At 42.9% G+C, this 26402-nt stretch overlaps 1 protein-coding gene across 1 annotated transcript; it reads right to left on the reverse strand.

Annotated features, from left to right (window-relative positions):
• Positions 1–2414: 2414 nt before the first annotated feature.
• TLR4 (toll like receptor 4) lies at positions 2415–14520 on the reverse strand. The gene is made up of 3 exons (XM_059657833.1): positions 14190–14520; positions 9758–9924; positions 2415–5507 (listed from the first exon to the last, which is right to left on the reverse strand). Exons 1-3 carry the CDS (start codon positions 14277–14279, stop codon positions 3245–3247), a joined length of 2520 nt encoding a protein of 839 aa, XP_059513816.1. The 5' UTR covers positions 14280–14520; the 3' UTR covers positions 2415–3244.
• Between the last annotated feature and the right edge of the window lie 11882 nt (positions 14521–26402).

A 26402-nucleotide genomic window follows, 5' to 3' on the forward strand; every position in this document is an offset into this window, starting at 1 on the left:
AGAAAAGAAGGGAGCGTGATTTTGCCAGCGGGAAATGCAGTCAGCGGGGCACACTATGTTGCTCCTCCTCCAGACAGTCTAACTGGAAGCCTGTATCAAGGTGCTAAAGTCGATGGACTCAGACTATATCAGCTAAGCTGCCTTACTGAGTTGATTTCCAATGACATGTCATTGCCATTTAATGAAAGCATTGAAAGGAAGAGTCTTATTTAAAACCACTTGTCAGAAAAGATCACTGAGGGAAGAATGGTGGGTCATTGCTATATATCTGGATGGACCTATTTGCACTGGAGCCTCATGGACAAGAATTCACTCCACTGGAAAAGAGAGTTGAAGTGGGAGAGGCTTAGTCCAACATTGTCAGAGAAAAGGGTTGGTTTCAAATACCTGATGTCTCTTACACAGCTCATCCTTCCATCAGACACCCATCCTTCAGTTCTACCATCATACCTGGGTTCTAGTGTTGAGCCCTGGCTACAACAATGAGAAAATAAAAATAAATAGCAGTAACATTCCAATCTGTATACGAAAGAGGGGAAGGCATTAGAGAAACCATCTAGCATAGTTGGCTTTTAATATCAGAGACTGAGTTTAAATGCAAGTGCCGCCACTTTCTGCCTGTGTGACTCTGAACAGGTCACTTACAGTTCCAGAGCCTCGGTTTCCTAATGGACAGTAACACCGATCTGACTAGTGCCCATCTCATAGGCATGGTGTAGGGATTTAAATTACATGTCATACAGAAAGCAAGAGAGTAGGGCTGAACTATAACGTCAAAGAATAACTGTTGTAAGGGAAGTCTTCTTCCCCCACTTCTACAAAGTAACTTAGCCCAGAGTTTCTAGTTCTGACTGATTAAACTTATTGGCCATGTATACTATGCTTGACTCTCCCTCACATCCTTCATGGAAAGAAATGTGTTATAAATAAATTATTCAGTATATATAAGACAAATGCATATGCATTTGCCTAATTTCATGGTTTCAGTGAAAAATCCTTGACAAGTGTCAACTGCACAGAGAGCTGGTGGGTTTCACTTCTCCCTTGCCAGCCTTAAGCATGAAACGGGGGAGGGCAGAGTGGAAAGAGAAGGCCGAAGTCCAAGGGGAGGCCGGCCACTCGTTTAACCTGTGCCTCCTGACAATAAAGGGACTCCCGTGAACCTCAGGTCTCACGTCAGTATGATGGGATTCGAATTCTTAGTCTGCTACTTCACCTGGATAATAAGAGATTCGAATGTGGTTGTCACTGTGTTAATATGTTCCAATTTATAGGGTAGTGTACAAATTTAAGGCTTTCTAATGATATAAATTTATCTTTATTCCACCTTTCATGTCTCTCTACTCCAGAAAAGTTGAATGGATTCCATCCCTAGGAATGACTTTCCTCTTTCTTCCCCTTCTGCTCTGTCATACCATTTTTTTTTTCCTTTCCTGTCTACCTCACCCTCCATTTTCAGAGTCCCCATCTCAGAGAAAGGGCTAATGGGAAGGAGACCAGCATACAGGACCCACTCCAGTTGTATTTTTATTTTCCTCCTTGGAGTCTTATATATTTGCTTAAACTAAAACACATATGCAGAACTTGTACTCAAATATGCACATGAGCACACTCCCATATAGCCAGGACATACACAAAAACAGACCTTTCAGCTACTCAGGGTCTAATGCAGCCACTTGTATATAAGCGATCATGTACAGACACAAGAGTACAGAACTCAGACAGCTGTAGGCATCCATACCAAATGCCCACAGTCCTCCCCTTGAAATACAGTCGCTCTCAACCAGCCACATGGTCTTCATACACAGAGACGGAGAGGCATATGAACAAACACACGCATCCACTTTCACTAGCACATTAAGACCTAAAAACACACCCAGGCACATTGGGCAACTCCAACCAAGCTCAGACCAAAACACACTCTGAAACACTCAGGCACAAGCACATTCTTACATGTGGCCATTTTCCAAATGTCCTCATTGCTTTCTTTGAATGCACCATTCTGAGAACCTCAGTGAGTGTGCTTTCCTGAGAACTCCCCTTACCATGACCCTTATTAACCCCAGGAACATATTTTCTCAATGAGAACATGTACTGTTTTGTCAATGTGGTCATGGAGTGATGCCCAACAGGAAGAAACAACGTGTGTTCCCCACCTTGAATCATTTCACAATCCCCTGAGGGATTCAGTGTTTCATCAAACACTCATTCGATGCAGAAAAAAACCTTTTCTGCAACTTTTGTCTTGTGTTCCCCCTGGCTCTGTCAGCCCACCTGTTTCTAGGATCATCCAGAAGAGCTGCCCTCCTGCCACCATCCCACCTTTTGCCCCTCTTCAAGCCCAAATTACTCATTATGAGACCAAGATGTCAGAATTCTCTCCCCCGTTACAATAAGCACCACTTTCCACCAAATTATTTTAATGCTTCCTTTATGACAGTCATAACTTAATCGGCAATCAATTTAGAATGACATCAAGTGACAAAGTGACAGAGTGTATTTGACATATTTGCTTCAAAGATATTGGTTAAACATGGATATTTCCAGCATGTCTCTTACAACCATATTGAAAAATTGAGGTTTATAGAGAAGACGTGTAAAATGAAAACTGAATTTATAAAAACAAAAATACATCGGGGACTATTAGTTAATAATGACTGGGATGTTTGTGAAGATGCATTCATCAGGTGTCCTTAGGAAATGGGTGCAGGTTTTTGACCTTTGTGAGGAAATTGACTTAAAGTGGAGGGAGGATCTGAAGTAGAAGCCTTCTGAGGCATCACGTAGAATTTAAATTGTATTCAATAGAAATGGGAAAAGTGAGCAAAGGCCCAGTGTAGTAGAAACGACAAAACCACTTTGTTTCAAGGCAGCCAACACATAAAATATGAGGTGCTTTCCATTCAAAAGGCTCAGGAGAAGAATTATGTCCTTGTCTGATGTTATCAGGGCAGGTCTCTTAGTTATAATTCAAGTATATAGGGTAAGAGTTGAGTTGAGTTTCTTTGTCCTGAATGCCTAGGCTGAGTTGGTTGAAACATCCACCTGCAGGTTCTATATTTTAGCACAGTATTTATTCCCTCCACACTGTAAACTCCATGAGATTAGCAGTCCTGTGTGTCCTGGATACCACTGAAGCACCTTTCCTTGGTGCAATGCCTGCTATGCTGCAGCATTTAATAATTGTCAACTGAACAAATATTGGATGCACCTGGGCAAGAGGCACCCGCCGAGTGTCTGTATGTCAGGTGGAGGTCGTTGCTTCATCCTGGCTGCTTTCTGCATCCTCTGTTCCTTCTGGACTCCATGGCTTACCATCCAGCAAGGCTTTTCTCAGTCGTCGCCAGAAGATGTGCCGGCCCAGGACACTGTCCTCCCACTCTAGGTAAGTGTTCCTGCTGAGAAGGCGATACAGTTCCACCTGCTGCCTGAGCAGGGACTTCTCCACCTTCTGCAGGACGATGAAGATGATGCCCGCGTGACTGCTCAGGAACTGCCAGGTCTGGGCGATCTCGTACTCAAAGAGGCACCATCGGCTCTGGATAAAGTGCTGGGACACCACCACAATGACCTTCCGGCTCTTGTGGAAACCTTCCTGGATGATGTTGGCAGCAATGGCCACGCCAGGGATAAAGTCTCTGTAGTGAAGGCAGAGCTGAAAGGGGGGTACCCCCTCCTCCAAGTTCTTCACCAACTCATTCCTCACCCAGTCCTCATCATGGCTGGAGTAGATGACAAAGGCATCGTAGGTGCTTTCCCCTTTGCCATATTTTTTGCAGCCAGCCAGAAGCATCAGGTGGAAATAGAACTTGTAGACCAGAACTGCGGCTACAGAGACCACGAGTACTGAGAGAACTGACACACTAATGATAGTTTTGCTCATCTGGCAGGTGGCATTTCTAAAACTGAGCACAGGCACACCCTGCATAGCTAAAGGTTTCTCACACATCATGTGTTCAGCTCCCACCAAGATGCGCCTGTGATCTTGGACCCACTGCAGGAAACGCATGTGTTCACAAGCACAAGCAAAGTTATTCTGGGTCAGATTTAAGGAAGTCATATTGCTTGGAAAATGTTGTAGTTCCTGCCCATTGGCGGCCACTATACGGTTAAAACTGCAGTCTAGAACCTGGAGAGAGAGATTTTTATAAGGAAGCATATCCAAGGATAAGAGGTGGTTGTGACTCATATTTAGCACCTGGAGTCTAAGGAGTGAGCCAAATGCCTCCTGGGACACCCGTTCCAGTTGACACTGAGAGAGGTCCAGGACAGTCAACTGAGTCAGGTCTCTGAAGATATTTGGGAGGAGTGCATCCTGAAAAGAATTGCCAGCCATTTTCAAGACTTGGAGGCTGATCAAGCCATCAAAGATGCCCAGGAAGACAATCTTGGTGTTAGTGTAAGAAATATCAAGGTAAAGGAGATTTTTGAGTGAGAGGAATACTGAAAAATCACTGGCCTGTTTCAGAGTGGAATGCTGGAAATCCAGATGTTCTAGTTGCTCTAAGTCCAAGAAGTTTGAAGTCATGATAATAATATTATTGAAGCTCAGATCTAAGTGTTTCAGTCGGGTTGTCCCAAAATCACGGCGAGAGCAGCAAGACTTGAAACTCATGCCATTTCTACTGAGATCTAGAAACTCAAGGTTTGGTAGATTAACTTCAGTAAAAGTGGTAATACCTTTGTTGGCAGTGAAAACAAACTGCTTGAGAAAGGTAAGCTCCAATGTAGGAAAATGTTCAAATGTACATTTAGACAAATTTAAGTATTGCCATTTGAAACCTTTTAGAAAGATTTTTGGTTCGCCTAAATATAGACTCACAAGAGATATTGTAGAAGCATCTTCCAAACAATTTAAAAAGCCAAGATCATCCCCTGGAAACTCATCGAAGTGTGCTATCCGGAATTCTTCAATGGTCAAATTGCACAGACCCTCCAGGGCAGATTTGTTGAAGTTTACTAAGGTTCTTTCATTTTTAAATTCTCCCAGAATCAACCGATTGATCTTTAAACCAGCCAGACCTTGAATACACATTTTCATGACCTCTGCACTATCAAAATTACTTCTCAAAGTCAGTTCATGGAGCTTAATTTTTTCAAAGGCACCTGGTTGAATAAAGTCTAAAGGATTGAGGGACAGGTCTAAGGAGAGTTTGAATGAGGGCATTTGATGTAAAACCTGCAAGTCTTCATGGTAAATATTGCGGATCTTGTTATTGGAAAGATCCAAGTGCTCCAGGTTAGGCAGGTTAGAAAAATAGTCTGGTAACTTGAAGGAATCAATTAGATTGTGAGCCACATTAAGCTCCTTCAAGGTTTTCAGATGTCTGATGGGGAAGTCCTCTAGCGATGCTAGGTTTGTCTCCACAGCCACCAGTGTCTGTAAACTTGGCAGTCCAGAAAAGGCTCCAGGGGCTAAACTCTGGATAGGGTTTCCTGTCAATATCAAGATGGAGAGATGCTTTAGGCCTTGATATGCATCATCTTCAATCTTCTGAATTTCACACCTACAGGGAAAACAGATACAGATTATATGTTTCTGATGAATAGGGAGCCCACAATGGAAAAGCACCAGCATCTAGCTCTTCCCATAGCTTTGACATGCCATACAATTGTGATCAGGCAAAGATGCCAGAGCTGATGATGGCAGGGACACATGGGAAGCCTCACAGCTTGGGTATTATCTTATGAGCCACAGTGGCAAACTCTTTTTAAAAAAATATATGTTTTTATTGATTTTAGAGAGAGATGAAGGAAGAGGGAGAGACAGACAGAAACATCAATGAGAGAAAACCATGGATTGGCTGCCTCCTGCACCCGACTTGTCCCTTACTGGGGATTGAGCCTGCAATCAGGCATGTATGTGCCCTGACCAGGAATCTAACCTGTGACCTTTTGGTGCACGAGATGGCACTCAACCAAGCCACCGCAGCCAGGGCAACAAACTTTTATCACACATGCTAAGCAGAGACAATACATCCATCAGAACAAAATCAGTTAAAGATCAATAATTGGGTCACATACAGAAGGTGTGGTAGACAGGGTATGTAATAGTCGGGGATCAACATTAGCCATTTCCTGCTCCAGGTAATTGTGGCCATACATCTGATTGGTACAGACAGTCCAGTTAGTTGTTGGGCAGGATAAATGACTGGTGAATATCAATTTCAAAGATGTAAGAAATTATACCTAAGTGTTGCAGGTACCCTTAATGTTGATGAAAAGTTATAATTATCACAGGTAAATGTTAGTGATAAGGGTGAGTTTTATTGAAGAAAAACCTACTAGGAGAGTTTGTACCCAGGGAACAGACTTAGACAAGGTGGGGGGGGGGGGCGGTGGTCAAAGCAGGCTTCTCTGAGAACATTAAATTGAAATTTGAAAGAAGAATAGGGATGAACAAGAAAAGGAAGTGACACAACAGCAGGTACAAAACCCTCGAGTTAGGTGGCAGCCATCATACATTGAGGAACTGTGAGAACCAACTTCTTCATCTGGAGTCAGAGAAGGAAGTGGAGGGGTGTGAGAAGGGATTGTGCAGAACGGAAGTTAAACTAAGGCCCGAGGCTTTGATACCAGAAAAAGGACTTTGCATTATACCCCAAGTGAAATGGAAGCCATGCTATACAATGTTCATAGAGGTATCCATGAGACAGGGCTTTTATCCAGCCAACCAACAGTGAGCTAATGGTCAACTCTTGCTAGCATGGCAAGTTCCTGCCAGTTACAGTTTGTAAATGGCTCCGTTTCTAGTCCAACCTGAATTACATTGGCAATGTTTCCATTTGCCCTATCTCCTTCAGGAGGTTCATGGGTAATACAAGCATTTCAGTCCAGGCTTCTGTTATTGATTGGTAACTGGATAGAAGGTAGCGGGTGCAGCAGAAAGGACAGTGGAAGACGAGGCCAAGACATCTGGATTCTGGCATCTCTGCTTGTCCTTTTCTACAGCATGATCTGAGGAACTCCTTTTCTCCTCGGGGGCCTAAGTTACCACATTTCTAAATGAGGCAGCTAAACACGATTCTTTCTCAAGTTGCTTTTAGCTCTATGATTTTATAGTCCATAATCATATATATATATATATATATATATATATATATATATATATATATATATATATATATATATATATATAATTCCATGCATCAGGCAAAACTGGAAGAGTCTTGCTATGTCTCTATCTCATCAAAGGGTACTCATCACTTTAGAGAAATCAAATACTAAGATGAAGTAAACATTGAACTTGGAAGTGGGAGATGTGAACTTGAATCTCTAGTCTGCTGCCAGCAAGATACATGAACATAGATAAGTCACTTAAACTTTCCCTGCCTCAGTTTCCTTGTCTATAAAAAGAAAAAAATGTATCAGTAGGTTTCTATAGAAAATAAAAAAGATGCTTCCTGGCTCATCACAAAGCATCCTTAGAGAACTAGTTGAGTTACTGTATGTGAACATTGTAAAGCAATATGAATAGGCATAGACTGCCTACTATACCATTGTGTGCCCTTGTCCTTCTACTGGCTAACCAGAGAGGAAGCTTCCTCTCTCTGAGCACATGTTAAGGTCTCTGAAAAAAGTCCCTGTGGTTAGTGATGGATCAAAGATGAATTATAAGGGACATTGTTTGATAAGAAACTACTTCTTATTTAAAACAGAGGGAGGATTGGTCTGTCTACCTCCATACAGTTCTTGACAAGATTCTTAGTGAGAAATCTGAAGTTTAGAAAGTAATGAAATGCTACAATAATAATACTTTATACTTACCAAGTCTCCTTTATTAAGATTTTAAGTATGTAGAGCATGTCAGCATTCATTATCACATTTAACCCTATGGGGTAAGTTTCATCATTTCTGCTTCTCAGATGTGAAACTGGAGATTCAGAAAGATGAAGTGACATGCCGCAGGCCATGTGGCTGTACATGTTGGTGGAGGACCTGACCCCACAGGCTCTATAAAATACACCACTGCCTTTGACATGCCCCACTCTTCTTTTTTATACTCTGTCAGTATCTGAGTGAACATCAGATGCTCACTCTTTACAGAAACATCTACTCTAGAAATGTATTTCACACTATGCTGTTAGTCTTTATCAGGGCTATCCTATCTAATAAAGATGGAATATACAAATTGACCATGACGCCATCACAAAGATGGCAATGCCCATAGCCATACTATGGTGGCACCCAGTCCCCTCAGCCCCGCCGGAGTCCCCCAGTCCTTTCAGCCACACTGGGGGGGTGAAGGGGGAGGGTGGAAGATGCCAGGTGTGGCCGGACCTGCCCTCAGACCCCCAGCCACCCAGGACTGGCCCGAGGTGCAGGCAAGCCTCGGATGTCAGCTGCGCAGCCGCCTAGGGCTGGCCTGAGGCACAGGCAAGCCTCTGATGTAGGCTGCACAGCCACCCAGGGCCATCCTAGGCTCAGGTAACCATGGCTGGCCCAGGCTTGCGCTGCCGGCAGTGGCAGCAACAGAGGTGTGATGGGGATGTTGCCTTCCCCTGATCACCGGGTTGCCTCCCGCCCCTGAGGACTCCCGGACTGTGAGAGGGGGCAGGCTGGGCTGAGGGACCCCTGACTCCAGTGCATAAATTTTCATGCACTGGGCCTCTAATCCATAATAAAAAGCCATATGTGCAGTATTTCTCTATTTTTCACAAACTGTTACAGAAACTATGGTTTGTTATTGAGTCCACTAGCTAAATATAGTTCACTATTTTTTAATAAGACTCCTAAACAGCATTTTAAGAATACATTTTTATTGATTTCAGAGAGGAGGGGAGAGAGAGAGATAGAAACATCAATGATGAGAGAGAATCATTGATCGGTTGCCTCCTGCACGCCCCCCCACCCCCTCCACTGGAGATTGAGCCTGCAATCAGGGCATGTGCCTTGACTTGGAAACAAACCGTGACTTCCTGGTTCATAAGTTGATGCTCAACCACTGAGCCACACAGACTGGGTAAGCCCCCTAATAAATTTTAAGATTCAGTTTCCCCTTCCCAAATAATGATAATAACTTAACCTGTCATAATGAATGATATATTCCCTGCATCAGAAAGGGAAATCTTAGTCAGTGTTCTCCACCCACAGCATCCACAGCATATGTTTCCCTTAGATCTTGCCATCTTTCTCCTTGGGTTCCTTGTATCTTCCTAATTCCCTATTCTCTACTTCACTTTTAATCCACTCAGCTCATGAAGTCTGTCTTGACTATTCACTACAGAGAACATCCCTCTTCTGAAAAATGCAGTGTATAGCCTCTAGTTTTCACATAGCTTATCACCAACTCTTGCCTATTTTTATTATCTCAGGCTCAAAATCCAAAATCAAAATCAGTAATATTTGTTGAATGTCTATTATGTGCCCAGCACCATGCTCATGAGTTTAACATATTAACTCTTGAAAGTAGATATGCCCTTCTTGGTAGCTGAGATTGAATGCTATATCTCAACATACTTTTGATTCCTAACAGAGTGTACATATAGCAAGTAGTCACCTGCTGATGAAAGAGTTTGAGACCATTTGCTCTCTTGACTTAAAAGGAAGTTCAAAGATAGGATTATCCTTAGAAACTGCCTCTTGTCTAACTACTGATTTCACATATTTTGTATGTAAAACGAAGAACTGGAGAAGGCATATGGCTTTTCCAAAGTTGTATAGCAAGTAAGACATCTAAAGAATGGATGAATAAGTGACTGAAATGATAGAACAATGGACATTTTACCTGATGCAGTGTCTTAAAGCCTGTCATTACCTGGATAAATCCAGCACCTGCAGTTCTGAGAAGTTGGAGAAGCTGTGGCTGCCTAAATGCCTCAGGGGGTTAAAGCTCAAGTCCAGGTTCTTGATTGATGTAGGGATGTTATCAGGGATTTTGTAGAGATTCAGCTCCATGCACTGGTAAGTAACGTTAGGAACCACCTGCAATGATCATACATTAGATGCAGTGTCTTAATGCCATGCACCTCAACACATCTTCCCCTTCTCCTTGGCCAGAGTCGGAGAGGTCTCTAGGACAACCTGCATCCATCCACCCATCCATCCATCCACCAACCCATTTACCTACTCACTTCATACTTACAGAACATCTTACTCTGGATTAAGAAGGGAAGAACACCTACCATGTGCCTACTATTCTAAGCTCTGCTATAATAGTGGCAGCATTTAGTAAGAACCAATAGTAGAGCAGTTAAGAGCTGAGGCTCTGGAGTCCACAAGCCTAGGGCTTCACCTCAGCTCTTCCATGTGATTTAGGAGAAGACTTTGTCTTCCAAGTAACACCCCCATTGTACACAGCCTGGGAGACTGACAGTCAAGGTGTCCAGACCTTCCTTACTCAGAGCCCAATTGCTTCTCTCTCTTGGCTTACTGACCTCTGAGCAGGTGATAGAGAAATGGGGAAAATAGTTGGAATGCCTAGACCCCTATGGTGGAACCTGGTCAGTAACATCCAGTGCTTTATGCTGACTTGGTTTCTGTGTCAGCTTCTATTATACTTTCCCAAATTTTCTGTAATCCCTATTCTCCAAAAACCCATTTGATTTCTGGATTCTCTGATTTCTCTAAAAACATGTCTTGCTTAAGCCAGCTAATTGTGGCTTTCTGTTAATACCCATAGATTCTGTTAAAAGGATTACAGGAGATAAGGCATTTAAAGAGATGATCAATAAATGTTGGCTTTTACTATCATTCGTTGTTATTAATTAATTGCTATATAACAGCATATTTCTTATGTTATATACTTTAATAGTCAACTAAACTTTTTAAGGAAGAATTTCTAGAGGTGAAAGAATATGCATAAAGTCTCACCGGCCAGGCCATATATGCAGGTCCTCACTTAATGCACATGTCTGCTTAAATGCTGCCTCTAACAGGAGCCTCACAGGCCACACTGTCTAATACGGGACGGTGCCAGGCACTCTTCTCTCACCGCCTTTTATCCTGCCTCCCAGGACGTATCACTATCTAACATCATGTTGCCCATGCAACTGTTCCATCTGTACTGTTTGTCTCCCCGACTAGGTTGTAAAGTCTGATGGTTTTGCTCTCTGCTATGTCTCCAGCACTCAGAGTGGTGCCTGGAAAATGGTCAATGCTTAATAAATATTTGTTCAATAAGTGAATTACTGATTGAATGAAGATTTGTTTAAATCCCAATTATAGGCATTTTCTGTTTAGTGTTTTGAGCAGTACAAAGACCAGTGTGATATGGCTTCAGACTTCACTGAGCTCACAATCTAGAGCAGCCGTGGGCAAACTATGGCCCATGGGCCAGATCCGGCCCATTTGAAATGAATAAAACTAAAAAAAAAAAAAAAATACCGTACCCTTTTATGTAATGATGTTTACTTTGAATTTATATTAGTTCACACAAACACTCCATCCGTGCTTTTGTTCCGGCCCTCCTGTCCAGTTTAAGAACCCATTGTGGCCCTCGAGTCAAAAAGTTTGCCCACCCCTGATCTAGAGTAACAAGATCCGAAATATTTTACCATGAAGACTTGCAGGTTTTACATAAAATGCCCTCATTCAAACTCTCTTTAGACCTGTCCCTCAACCCTTTAGACTTTATCCAATCAGGTGCCTTTGAAAAGTGAAATAAGCCAGTCAGAGAAAGACAAGTACCATATGCTTTCACTCATAGGTGGAATCTAATGAACAAATGGAACTAACAAGGAAAATAGAGACAGACTCATAGATAGACAGCAGGCTGACAGGTCTTGAGGGTGTGAGGCAGGGGAAGTGGCGGGGAGAGGTTGGAGGGATTGAGCAAATAAGGGGGAAAAAAGAGAGGAGGGGTAATATATTGAAAAGGGCTATTATACCAGGCTTGGAAAATATTTCCTCTGGTTCAGAAAAGATAGAGATCAATTCTGCATCAAAGGATAGTAGAAGGCTTTTGAGAAAGAGAAGATTTCAAGGTGGGTCTTGAAGGATGAACAAGATTTGGATACCTGGAAAAAGAGGGAGGAGGGAGCAGGGGAGTGAGGGGAGTAGAAAATTCAATCTTATCAGCCTGAGAAGGGAGGGGTGAAACCCGAGCCCAAGGGGAAGCCAGGGTCCGATAAGGAGGTGCTTCTCCTTTATCTTATGGCAATCCTTTTAAATCATTTCACATATCGAAGCTGTGCAACTGCTGCGTGCTTGGAACTGAGATAGAGTGATAAATAAAACCCACAACAGCCATGCCCTCTTAAAGATTCTATCTCAAAGGGAAAGGAAATGAACAAATAAACCAATATATATTACATATTATATAATGGTGTCCTGTAAAAAATAAAGCGGCATAAAAGATTAGGGACAAATATGGGGCTGGCAGCTGGACATGAAGTGATCAAGGAGGACTACGCAGAGGAGGTGACACTTAAGCAGTGATCTGAATGAAGTGAGGGATTAAGTCATGCACATATCTAGGCCTGCGCTGTCCAACATGGCAGCCACTAGTCACCCAAGGCTACTGAGCATGAGAAATGTGAATAATCTGCCCGGCTGGGATGGCCCAATGGTTGAGCATCAACCTGTGAACCAGGAGGTCGAGGTTTGATTCCGGTTAGGACACATGCCCAGGTTGCGGGCTCAATCCCCAACAAATGATTCTCAATGATTCTCATCATTGATGTTTCTATCTCTTTCTCCCTCTCCCTTGGGGGGCGGGGGGGAAGAAATATTAATAATCTAAACTGAGATGTATGGTGAATGTAAAATATATACTAAAGACTTCGTACCAAAGAAAGAATTTAAAATATTTCATTAATAGTGGCGTGTAAATTACATTTTGAAATAGCTTTTGAATATTCGGGGTTTAGAAAACTATGTTTTAAATTTAGTTAGGTAAATGAATGATTTAAACTTAAATCATATCCTGTGGCCCACGTGATGTTACCAATGGATAGCACTAATCTAGGGGGAAAGCGTTCTAGCTAGAGAAACACTCAGCGCACAGGCCCTGTGCTAGGAACTGGTCCCAAGAGCAATGGAGAGTTACTATGTTTTTAAAGAGGGTACTTTGCTAGAACCAGGTCTCAGGAAAAAAACAACAACTACAAATAAACAACAAATAAAAAATGTGCAGAGTACATTAAAGGAAGGAGGCTACGGAGTCAGGAGACTAGTCATTATCTACGAGTGAAGGCCAGAGGCCTGAGGACCTGCCCTGGCTTGGCACAGAGGGATTGGGCAGGCTCTGGAAGCAGAGAATATGAGGCATGAGGGAAGGAGGAGTCAGGGGTGGCTGTGATTTTATCCAGTGGTAACCATCCTGGTTGGAGGATCTCTTCCCAGTAACCTAACAGCAAGAGAGTCAGAGAGGAGGACATGGTGTGGAGCACTGGGCAGGGAACTGGGGAAACAGAGGACTCTGAGGTGACAAATTCATCCTTGTTCCTATTGAAGTCCACTATTTCCCCCATGTCCCTAATTTATACTTTTGTTGAGTGTCTGACCCTGCCACGCCCTAAGTCCAGGACATTCTCTGCGTTTTGGGGTTCTGCTGTGAGCTTCCAAGGCAGTGGTGGAAATGAGAGAGATCCATCGTGAATGTGATTGCGAACCAGCGGGCTTGTGTTTCACAGAGAAAGAAACCATTGCATTAGCTGAGAGTTTATATCTTTCTCCTTTTTCCTTCCTCTCTTTCTATTTTTCTGTCTCTCCTTTTTTTTTATTTTTCTTAAAGTCTTTTTGCTTTCTATCCTTTGGATAGAACTATGGCTAGATTCAGAAGTCTGAAGTCCACATAGAAAGTTTCTTCTTGTTAAGAGACAAAAAACATCTTCCTGAGATTGAAAGGGGCAGTGACTGCTGGTAGCTCAGTGCCCAGATCACCAGCAGAAAGAAATGACAGGAGGCAGCCTTCTTACGACTGTCCATTGAAGGAGGTGATACAATTCTGTTACAGATGTGAGAACCATCTCAGAGAGGCTTAACAACTCCTTCAAGGTCACACAGCCCAGAAGCCTAAGAAGAGTGGTTTGCAGCAGGTCTGTCTGATCTACAATCCTAAGTAGGACATGATCCCATGGGCTGCCTGTTAGTGCCTCGTAACTGAATTATTTGGCTTCTCATGGCTTTAAGGTAATTCGACTCCCTTTTGGAAATGAAACTAACCAGGGCCCACAGTGGGAAGTTCTACTCTTTTCTGAAAAAGCAAGACAAGGCACCCAGGAGATGAATAGACCCCGAACACATACCTGCACGCAAGGGTCCCAGCTCTCGGGTCTCAGGCAGGAGAGGAAGGCCATGGCTGGGAGCAGCGCCCCAGCCAGGCGGGTGGGCCACATTATCCCGGCATTGTCTGCCACCAGAAATGGCCCTGCCACAGCATGACGCGCTGTAACTGCCTGCCCAGCAGCCTCCCAGGCACTGCTGTCTTCTCTCCCTTGTGCGTGCCCCACGACAATTGCTGTATTCAAAGCAGCGCTGGGTGAGGGGCAAGAGGAAGTGAAAGTGGCAACCGTAGCATTCTGGACTTTTGTTTCTCTAATATTTATTCCCCCTGTCTCAGGAGGGGAAGTTAGAAAAAGAAGAAAGAACGCCTGCAGACCAGTGGCTGAAGCAACAGCAAGAGGAACTGGCCGCTCTCCCAGTCAGTCATCTGACCTCAGCGTTGGTGAATTTAGGAAAACAATCCCACTGATCAAACAGTCCGCATAACTGTGTAGGGCTGCGGCCTTCCTAGAATGTTTTCGTGGTGGAAACTCACTGTGTCAGTTTCCTAGGGCTGCCATGCAAAGTCTCACAAACTGGGTGGCTTCAACCACAGAAATTTGTTTTATTCCACAGAGTCCTGGCAGCCAGAAGTCTGAGGACAAGGGGTCAGAGGTTGATTCCTTGTCAGGCTCTCTGCTAGGCTTGGAGGTGGCTATCCTCTCCCCGTGTCTTCGCATGCTCTTCCCTCTGTGTGTATCTGTGTCCTAATTTCCGCTTTGTACAAGGGCACCAGTCACATTGGACTAAGGCCCACCCATATGACCTAATTGTATCTTGATTATTTTTTAAAAGACCTTAGCATCTCAAAATACTGCCACCTTATAGGTGTGGGGTTAGGTCTTCTACATATGAAGGGGGCGGCGGGGGGAGTGGGGGAAAGGGAGGGCACAGTTCAGCCCATTGCTCCATCCAACCTTGCAAAATCTTGGGAAGAAACGCATATCTATGACACTCATTGAAAATGAAGCTCCAGTGAAACATAGTTTGAAAATTCGTGGGACAAGGAATAGTAGGAAAGATTAGAGTGAAGACTCAAATATACAGAAATTCAAATCCAGGGTGATTTATGGTGTTAGGTCATTGGCCAAGTCATTTAAACTACTGAGCCTTCCTTCATTTCTGGTCTGAAAAATGGATTAAGAAGTTTTAATCACAACAGGAGCTGTGATTTATGAAATGCATAGCATGAAAGCCGTGTGACAGTAGTCAAATGGTATAAGCCACTCAGCCTTAGATTTTTGGTCTTTAAAACGGAGATAATTATATTTGTCTTACACAATTGAAATAAGTTAATTTACATAAAATGCCTACCCTAGGGCATGGTTCATTTGTATATTCCATTAATTGATACCTGTTGTGATTATGAACAATTTGAATAAAATGAGAATAAATATGTACCTCAAAGAGTTGTCATGGGAGTAAATAAACTGGTATTTGTGAGGCATTTAGGACGTGTGTGGGATGCTGCCAGTACAATATAGGTTTCTGTTCAATATAAGAACATAGTATAAAATGGGGATGTTACTGGCATTGTGCCCTAGCTAATTCTATCAGGATATCCTGAAGGCACCCCAATCCAACATATATGAAATCAAATGTGAGGAAGCGTGCCATAGGGGACTGACTGAACACATGTTCTTATAGAATTCTTCAACACAGCTATAAAATTAAGCTGAAAAGAGTTCCCATGCCCAATCTTTGCTTTGAGTATTGAGACTACATTAAGGTCTCAGAGCAGTGCCTGGCACAGAGTACCTGCTCAATAAAGTCTAGTTCTCTGGAAAGTTAAAAGCATGTTGCTCCCACACAGTTCCCCAAGATGGAAATCTCCTTGGCTTCCTCTTTTCTCTCATCAAATTGTATATTAACTATATCTTTACTTCCTGTGTTCTTGATGTTCTGGCATGGGCATCCTGCTGAGGATAGAATGCCCCTCCCACGTCTGGCCACTTCCTAGAGGTAGCCAGTGATTTGCCCTGTAGTGCACCTTTCATATGCAAACTAACCCATCCAAGGCCCATTGCTAAACCACCTTCTCTATCTGATTTAATACTCTAGGAGGCAATGTTCCTCTGCCCTTATCATCACAGAGCCAGGTACCACACAAAGACAGAAAGCCCTAAATGACCCAGAGCCTGCTGAAATTATTCCACGTAGCCCATGTTAAGCCTGCTTACCTTGCCTTTCCTTGCCTTCCCCACAGAAAGTACAACAAAGGCTCCTGCCCATGCTTCACGCTCTCTCCTTCTACTTCCTGAGGATCCCTGGTGCTTCCCCATGCAGCCCTGCCCCTGTGTGGAGTGGTGTGCCCCCTCCTCTTGGAAACTGTGAGTAACAAACTATCAATGGTCATTTTCTCTTGATCTATGGGTCTCATCACACCTGAACAACAAAACCTACATTTTAAAAGAAAATATTCTACCAAGTCCTAGAGATTTTTACCTATAAAACTAGAGGCCTGGTACACGAAATTTGTGCACTGGAAAGGGGGGGGCCTTCAGCCCGGCCTGCGCCCTCTTGCAGTCTCGGACCCCTTGGTGGATGTCCGCCTGCTGGCTTAGGCCCGATCCTTCTGGGGGATCGAGCCTAAGCTGGCAGCCAGCCATCCCTCTCACAGTCCTGGGCTCTCATAGTTCAGGCCCCCTTGCTTCTTACTGCCAGCCTGTAGCGGAGGCAGGAGAGGCTCCTGCCACCACTGCTGCACTCACCAGCCATGAGCCCGGCTTCTGGCTGAGTGGTGCTCACCCTGTGGGAGCACACTAACCACCAGGGAGCAGCTCCTGAATTGAGTGTCTGCCCCCTGGTGGTCAGTGTGCATCATAGTGACTGGTTGTTCTGCCAGTCATTCTGCCTTTGGGTCGATTTGCATATTAGGGTTTTATTATATAGGATAATTCTAAAATGTCTATTTTCATTTCTGTTATTCGTACATCCCTTGTCCTAGATTAGTGCAATACACTTTTCATGGGTTGATCAGGGACTAGACCCACCCTTTCCAGTGTCTCAACTCAACCATCCTTTATCCTAAAAATAAAGCAGTCTTTCTAAAATGCAAATTGAATGACCTCATGCCATAATAATAATAATATTCTGAGGCTGGATATTGTCCATACCTCAAGCTTCTTGGCCTCTTCACACACACTCACACACACCACTCCTCTTTATAAAAGGAATAAAGGTGTGTTATTTCAGGCCAGACATACCAAAACCCCATTAGTAGGATGAGCAAGTAAGTGAATAGAGTATAGAAACCTGTGTAATAGTGCAAATCCTCTTTCTTCTTGTCATTGGAGAGAAAACCTTTGACAGTCAAGATGAGGCCAAAGAGAAAGGGTTCAAGATAATCTCCTAGACTGTGTTTCATGAGATATTAATACAGGGGGTCTATAGAAGTCTTCCTGGAAAATTCTCCTATCTCTGACTAGAGAATGTATGATCATGCCTTATAAAGATGTGTCCTTTTCATGGGATTAACACACTGTTGTTTACTGACCTTAATCAAAGATATCTCAGTTCTGGGTGCCTCTTCCAGAAGGCAGGCTATGTATCAAACACAAAAGAGAAACTTTAAGACGAGGGCTATAAAATCTTATTTGATTTGTTGAAGGACCCACCACTGGCGTGCTACAGGAAGTCAGACAGTGGTGATTGGCTACAGTCTGGGCCCATAAGTTCCAGTGCAGTACAGTAGTTAGTACACCTTGGACACCAGGGAAACATGGAAAGTGGCATGGTTTTCTACTCCATTCATGCGGAGCAAGGTTAACTCAGGACCAGTCATCACTGATTCAGTGGAAGAACCCATCTTCACAGCTTTGTGGAAGAAGTATTCAATGGTAGTTGGCAGGTACTGCATACTCAGTAATAAATAATGAAAGAACAAAACTGACCTGTGTTAGATTAGGCTACTTGCTGTATCAACCTCCAAACTTTAGTGACTTAACATAATAAAATTTTATTTCTTGCTCATGAAATTCTCAGTGAAAATATTCCTGGTTGGAGGTACTTCAAGAATGATTCATGGGTCCAGGCTCCTTTTATTTCATTCTGCTGCCATATTCAACATGCAGCCTCCAAGTCTGCTGCAGAATGTGAGAAGAGCGTGGGAAAGATGCATGGATACTTACTACCTCTGTCCAGGAGTGACATGCATCATTTCTGCTCACTCGATTGGCCAGAACTAGTCCCAAGACCACACCCACTTGGCAAGGGCTATCTCTATCCTGAGTGTCAAGCCCCTTACCTCCACCCAAAGCGCGCTCTCTCTCTCTCTCTCTCTCTCTCTCTCTCTCTCTCTCTCTCACACACACACACACACACACACACACACACACAGAGTCACTGATGGGTACCACTTTACAGCACCAATCATATGAAAAAAAAAAAGACAGATTGTTGATCAGTGGGTTTTCTGTACCACAAACTTAACATCCTGTAGTACCCATTTCATGGTGATTGAAAGAAATAATGAGTGCGCAAACCAAGATAGGATGCTCAGAGAACAGAATCCCCCTTCGTTTGGCATATCTAAGAACCAAGTCTGATTCCATCCACCTGTTCTGTTTCACTTTTGTTTACACATGTTAACATCTCTCAAATCAGCATGTGTCTCATAGATGACAATATATTGAAATGATCATCGGCGGAGTTTTTTTTCTTTAATAGTAGCAAATTAAGTGATAGTACTTCTCACAGTCAATGTTGGTGTCTTAGATTCAATGAAGAACAGTTTGTCACTAAGAGGAGGAAGAGACACAGGCTCCATTCAATACATAAAGGACACAAATGATTAAACAGAATAAATAGGTTTGTTTCCTAAGGACACTGTAAAACATACTAGATTAATGTGCATTTTGCATCTATAAAGAGAAATGTTTATAGATGCAAAATACTCAATGTTTCCTAACTGTTTTCAACTGTGGAAGTCTCTTTTGTCCATGGATACCCATTTCCAGTTGTATCCACTAATTGTGCCATGGACCAGTGTTCCTGTGGTCTGTAGTACAGAACTGCTGCTCTTAAACGGAGGTGTTAAGGGTATTCTCCTCATCCAGGTGACCAGGTTTCCCGTCTGTAGGGCTGAGTCCTCATGTGAAGCACTGCTCTGTACATCTCAATATTTTTTGTTCTAATACCCCTTGTACCAGGGACAAGTGAGTGTATCCCCCCAACCCCACCCCCAGAGACTATCAAGGCGAACAGACTAAGTAATGTCTACTCATTTCCAGCCTGAATTGTATGTGATGTTTCCTGGGTCATTTCAAAATTACACTGAATTCCCGTGTCTGTATTGTCTGTCCTTACTAGTAGAATTTAAACTCGATGAGGGTAGCAGGCTCCTTCAGTGTTCACGTGTCTTGAGTGCATGGGTAGGTGCTCAGTAAATAGTTGATGGATGAAGCAGCGAACACTATACCTGAATTTGTTTTCACTATCTAGCTGGTGTTCTGTAGTCTTTGCACCTTTCCAGATTGAGTAATAATGTAACTCTAACATGTCAGTGATTATTCTGTGGCTTCTCTGTGATTTTGTACCTCCTAATAGTCCCTGGGAGTAACTATGCCCCAATTTAAACTTTTTGCAGAAAACACCATCCTCTTCTTGGGCTAGAAAAATTCCCTTTGTCTCTTTTAGTTATGAACCCGAGGCCAAGAGTCTCTTGGTTCATTATGGCCAAGATACTCTTGTCTCTTTTCTGTCTTCCTACTTCCCCAATTTCCCATTGAGTCTCTGCTTGTTCATTCAGACCCTGAAAAAGCATGCTGTAACGTCGAGAGAGTTATATTTAAAACCTTGAATTATCCTACTTACTTTCCGGCAGCATCATTTCCTGATGTGACTTATTTTTAACATTACTGAGTTTCCTTACATATAAAATGGGAATTACCAGGAAGCCACTGTAGGGAGGCACAGGTAGCCATCTGGATCACAGCATTGTAGGCCATTGAAAAGGCTTTCTGAGGCAGGTATCACTCCTCAGTGCTCACACAGCCGCCACCTGCCATGCCCAAGAGGGATTGTCTGCCTCTCCCACCCAGCTTTTAGCTCCTTGATGACAGCAGTCAAATCCGGTTTATCTCTATATCCTCCCATCTATCACAGTGGCTGATACCTAGCAGGAGTTCAAAGCATGTTAGTTCACATCAATGACTGTGATGACAACTTTGGATGACAATAGCAATGATAATTTCATATACAGGCTAATAAGATCCAAAAGAGGACAGATTGTGTCTGTCACATTCATAGCTGTAGCCTCAGTGCCTAGCCAGTACCTGGTATAAATTAGTGCTCAAGAAACATTGATTGAATAACAAAGAATGACTATGTGATATGTAATCTACCTTTCCCTTGATTGTTGGTCAGTCAGATTTCTCCTCCTCTTTGTAGCTTCTCTTGAAGAAGAGGAAGAATAAGTTAAAAAAAGAGCATCTGCCCTTTTTAATAGATGGCAGCCTATGACAAAATACCTGGAGCTATTATCGGAGGCAAGCCTGTGCTTGCTTGCAGACCACATTATAACCCATCACTGTGAACAGCACATAGTAGTAAGCCAGGGCACATAACTTTGGAAGGAAAAGGGTATGGACATGAATAAACAAATATTATTTGTCAACTGGCTGCTTAATTCCACGAGTAGCTCTCCTTTGCTCCTATCTCCCACAGGAGAGGAGTCCAGGAATCTAGAGATGACCAGATGGGAAAATGATGAACAAATATGCACACCATGCAGATAGACATGGAGCACTGAATACTATGCAGGGAACTCCTTCAGGTTCAAGAGAGATAATGCTGTCCATACAGAGAGCAAAAGGTGAGGCAGGATTTGGAGCGACAGTCCTAGAGGGGTTAACTTCTCTCATGGACCCTCCACAGATCCCAGCTTCCACTGACCTTTGGGAAGCCCTTACCTATGCACTCTCCCTTCCACTGCAGAAAGTGTCATCCCCAAACCCTGTTCCTCACAGGCACCTCTCCACTCCTGCAGATCCTTGGTCCTTACCTCTTCTCTTCTTCCCAAGTCTAGGCATTCTGGTAGCTACAGAGTTCGATAAAAGTTGTTCATTTTTTTTCCTGCTGGTTTGATGGGTAAAAGAAAGGGGAATCTACTGACCATAGTAGAGGAATGTGAGACAAAGAAACCCTTGTGGGATGGCCACCATGGTGTGAAAATAAAAATAGACCCAAAGGATGGGTACTTGCATGGTGAAGGTAAAACTCTTTTCAACCAATTATTTTATACCTTATGCTTCTATAAGTACTTTCCTCCTTTCCTGCTTTGAGTCAAAATAGGAAAAAAGAAAAACATTGTCCAATACCTTGATGTTAGAAGGTTTTGGCTCCAGGGAGCAGGAAGATGCAGAGAGAGAGAGAAAATGAAAGGCTTACTGTGGCATTGTGGGAAGGAATTTTGCTTTGGGAAACATAAAATATGTTTAGAATGCTAAACATAAATATGTTTCTATTTCGACTCTGCCCTTTTGATCCACGCTAAAGGGACCATAGCTTTCTCATCTTTGTTCCTATAGAACTCTGCCCAGGGAACTGTTCAGAGTGAGTATCCATTGAATGCTTCCTGAATGGCACGATAAAGGACTAATCTCAGTGATGGAACAATCACTGAAGTGCTTGGGCTATGCATTCAATTGGGAGTCTTTGCTTCTAACACATCCATCACTTCCTAGCAGAGTGACTTCCACCAAGTCACTTAACTTCAATAGCCCTTAGCTTCCTCTACATATAATGTTCCTTGTAAGGAGAAAGTGAGACAATGTAGGCTAAGACCATGACAACCTTATGATTTATTTTTTTAAATTTATGTTAATACTCGCTGGGCATGTCTCATTGCTTGTGGAAGAATATGATTTCTTAGCATCTCCCATCTTTGAGTTAGTTTGCATTTCCTGTGACTTGAGGAGATAAAGTAAATGGCTGATGGAGCTCCTGTTACTTTGTGGGTTTTCTTAACTAAAGGGGCATATGTCACCTTGACCAGGGCTACTAGACGAGTTTGAAAAGCAGGTGGTGACTCGGGGTGTTGGAGTGTGTGTGTGTGGGGGGGGGGGGACCTTGTCTTCCAAGGCTTCAGGCTGAGCTCAAAGCTGATTTCCACATAGTTGTCTGTCTCCTTCTTCCGTGCCCCTACTCCCAGCCCACAGGCTCACACACACCAGGCCACAGTGATCTCGCCTCTCTCTGAATTTCCTTACAGATACTGTCCTGGCCTTTATACTTACTTATCTTCATTGAAAGGCAGTTTATCATAACTCATATCCCTCCTTAACCAGGAAATCCCCCAGGATAGGAACCGTTGACATACATGTATTTTACATAGCACTTCTACCTGTAGTGAAAGTCAACTACTGGAAGGAGAGAGTGAGAGGAGGAGGGAGGGAGGATGGAAGAGAGGGAGGGAGGAAGGGAGGGAGGGAGGGAGGGAGGGAGGGAGGAAAACAAGTGAATGGACTTGATAACAAAATAATTTTTTAAAGTAAAAAATTAGAAAACTATTTATACCTCCCCCAAACACAGTAAAAGTATTTGACATTACGATATAGCACAACATGAAGTTCAAATACGATGCAACTAAAAAGAATAAAATCCTCATTCTCAGCGAAATGAAATGAATACCCTCTTCATTTCCTTACACTGAGGTATACAATGGGAACCTCATGGGCCCAGCTGCCCTGGGGCCTCTCTATAGACATTTGCTCCTCGTCCACCAGCCGCAAGCCTCCATGTCTGCCCCTGCCCCAGCCCAGCTGGAGAGCACATGCCGGAGATTGGCAGTTCCAAAATCTCTCCTGCTTGTGGTAGGTGGTTTCCATGAAGTTGCCTTGTTCCCATGGAACTCCTCCACTTGTAAATGTGCTGAAGAGTGAGTTTGCAGAGACTCAGAGCCATATGGCCAGGCTAAGGGGCAGCATATGGTTGGAGACGGCTCAGTGCTGATCCATCGCATCTTTCAGCTCTCTTTACGCAGGAGACAGTGATGGGGGCAGGGCTCTGTATTTTGAATTGCTCTGTCCTTCAGGTGGCAAATGAGACTCCTAAAAACAGCATCCATGTTAAAACTCGTTTTAGTTTTCTTGGTCATGGTGTGTGTAGAGTGCAGAGAAATATCTATCTATACTTATACTTGTGGTCAATGGGAAGTACATTGTTAGGGGTAGAGGTTCAGTCTGTGAACTTGAACAATGGGCTGTCCAGTAGAAATATGACTTTAAGTCAACCTGACTAGGTCTCACCTGCAGGTGTAGTTTATGCCAATATATTCTGCAGATGAGGCAAAACAGTCCCATTGAAATAGGGAGCCAACTGCTAAACAGCTAATGCAATGAGATGACACAGGGAGAGATGAGTTCTATGGTGGAAGCATGGGAGATAAATGTTTTAATAAGCTAGAAGAGTTGAAAAAGGGGTGATAGAGAAGAAAAGTAGAAAGTGAACTGCAAGGCATCAAAGAGAAAGAATAAACACACAGGGAGTAAATAATTCAGGACCTGTCTTTTAAAATGCCGGGTCACAGTCTGTCCACTTCACCTGACCTCACTACCAACACCCTCATTATTGTGAGGACAAAGAATAGTATCGTCATTGCGTCAAATTCCAGGAAGCTTGCCTGGGCCAAGTGGTTTGGCCATGCCCCATCATTTGTCTCTCTTTAGTCCAATTTCCAAGAAGGAAAGCTCTTGTTTCCGTGAGTAATAATTTTTTTAAAATTAAAACTTAGGTATACATGTAATTTGGGTACTGGAAATATGAGGGGGAACATTTTATAAAGTATATGAGTGTCTTGCCACTGTTGTGTGCACCTGAAACTAATACAAAACAATACTGCTGGTAAACTGGAATTGAAAAAAAAAAATTAAAAATGCAGCAATTAGTTATATAAATGTATGTACTCTTTCATACAATTAAATCTGGCAAAGTATGAACTCAAATCCATATATATTTTTTTTTAATTCCAGGTACATATACTCTCAAACAAATGAACAAATAAGTAAGCAATGGGGAAATAAATCCTTTAACATGGAAAAATGGAAAATCATCACAGAATACCCTGGGGAAAAAAGACAAGCAAGGAGATAAAAAGGGTTTTAGAACCTTGAAATACAACAAATCAGTGCGGTTCTTGCCATCACCACCATTGTCATTACTAACTGAGGTCCAGTTCAGGGGTCAGAAAATAGCTTTGGTAACAATGCACCACTGAACCATCACTGGAGCCCTGAACAACTTTACTGAGGCTTAGCATACAATTCACCCACTTAAAGTGTGCAATCCAGTGGTTTTAAGTATATTAATAAACTAGAGGCCTGATGCACAAAATTCATGCAAGAGTAGACCTTCCTTCCCCTGGCTGCTGGCACCAGCTTCCCTCTGGCACCTGAGACCCGGGCTTCCCTCGCAGCCCCGGCTTTGTCCAGAAGGATGGAAGGACGTCGAAAGTAGGGGCACTGATCCCTCTTCCCTTAGATTGTCAAATTAAAAAATGGCAGCAACCAACACAATAGCCATCCTGAGTGAATGAATCAAAATCACACTTTTTTGTTGTTGTTGTTGGATTGGCAACAAATATATTTTTTGGGTGTCTCAGAATTTTAGTCATTAGTTTAGGTGCGCCATGAGATAAAAAAGGTTGAAAAGTGATGGCATGGCAATGTTTTCAAGCCTCATCCATGTTGTAGTATGTATCAGTAGTTTATTCCTTTTTGATGGCCAAATAGGTTTCTGTTCCATGGATATACCATAGTTGGGTTATCTAGTTATTAGTTGATGTAAACATTTGGTCTGTTTATATCTTTTGGCTATTATTAGTATTACTGATATACATTTGTGAACAAGTTTTGGGGTGAACATGTTTTAAATTTTCTTCATTAATACATAGGAGTGGAATTGTTAAGTAATATGGTAACTACATTGTTAATCATTTGGAGAATTGCCAGACTGTCTTCCAAAGTGACCATTCCACAATCCTGCCAGCAGTATACACTATCAACACCTGCTGTCGTTGGCCTTTTTTATTATATCCATCCTACTGAGTGTGAAGTGGCCTCTCACTCGGGTTTTGATATGCATGTCCCTGATGACTAACGGTGTCAGGCATCCGTTCTATATATCTTCTTTTGAGACATGTCTACTCAAGGTTGTTATCCATGTTTTAATTGCATTACTTGCCTTTTTATTATAGAAATGTAAGAGCTCTCTATATATTCTGGGTGCTAGTCTTGTATAGATATATGATTTGCAGATATTTTCTCCCATTCTGTAGGTTGTCATCACTTACTTCATAGTATCCTTTGAAACACAAATGTTGAAGTTTTGAAGTCTAAATGATCATTTCTTTAGTTGCTTGTGCTTTTGATGTCATATCTAAGAATCTATTGCTAAGCCTGAGTTCCTAAGGATTTGTCACTAGTTTTCTTATAAGGATTATATAGGGGATCACTTTGGGTAATATTGTCATTTTACCAATGTTAAGTCTTGCAATCCAGCTAACAATCTAGTGATCTCATTTCAGTTATTATACTTTTCAACTCTAGAATTTCCATTGGGTTCATCTTTATAATACACATACCTACAGTTTAGTTTATATTTCCAATGATTATATCAATATCTGCCCAATTGCCATTCCTCACAAACTCCAGTGTTTGGGGGAGATCTCTCCATCCTGAAATTCTCCACCCTCTTTTGTAAACAAGGCAGCTCTTTGGGGAAGAGATTAGAAACTATCTGTTTAAGGCTTGTTTTTCCCCCAGGCAAATCCCTGAGCCAGGGCTCTGACACTGGAGGTTGGGAGGGTGCCCTGCTTCTCTCTGAATGACACTCCCTGCTATAGGGGTTGAGTGCTCAGTGAATGGTGGTGTCAGTAGCATCCGGGCTTGCTGGCTTGCTTCTTTTGGCTTGGAAACACTGCCTTACCAGCTGGGACAAGGGAGACTAGCCTCTAGGTATCCTCAGTGTTCTTGCCCAAGGTGGAGCCTCCATCCCGTTCGTGAAGGCTGAGCAGAAGGAGGGTGCAGTCACCACTCGGCTGTGCTTCACACAGGGCTCAACCTCAGCAATAGGTAGCTGGGGACAGGATGCAGAATGCTGACATGCTGCTCCCTCTGGGACGATAGCTTCTCACTGGGAGCCTGGGGGAGATGCAGTCCTGTATTCCTGATAGCACCAATCTGGAATTGCTGTCTCAC

Source organism: Myotis daubentonii, chromosome 11 (assembly GCF_963259705.1).
Source record: "Myotis daubentonii chromosome 11, mMyoDau2.1, whole genome shotgun sequence".
Taxonomy (NCBI): Eukaryota; Metazoa; Chordata; class Mammalia; order Chiroptera; family Vespertilionidae; genus Myotis; species Myotis daubentonii.

Bases quoted from the DNA above. Each gene is read 5' to 3' on its own strand.
- TLR4 (XM_059657833.1), bottom strand. From the start codon at position 14,279: ATGTGGCCCACCCGCCTGGCTGGGGCGCTGCTCCCAGCCATGGCCTTC. The intron at 9,925-14,189 runs GTATGTGTTCGG...TGATCATTGCAG, and splicing joins GCTGGGACCCTTGCGTGCAG to GTGGTTCCTAACGTTACTTA. The intron at 5,508-9,757 runs GTAATGACAGGC...TTTTCCCTGTAG, and splicing joins CAGGTGCTGGATTTATCCAG to GTGTGAAATTCAGAAGATTG.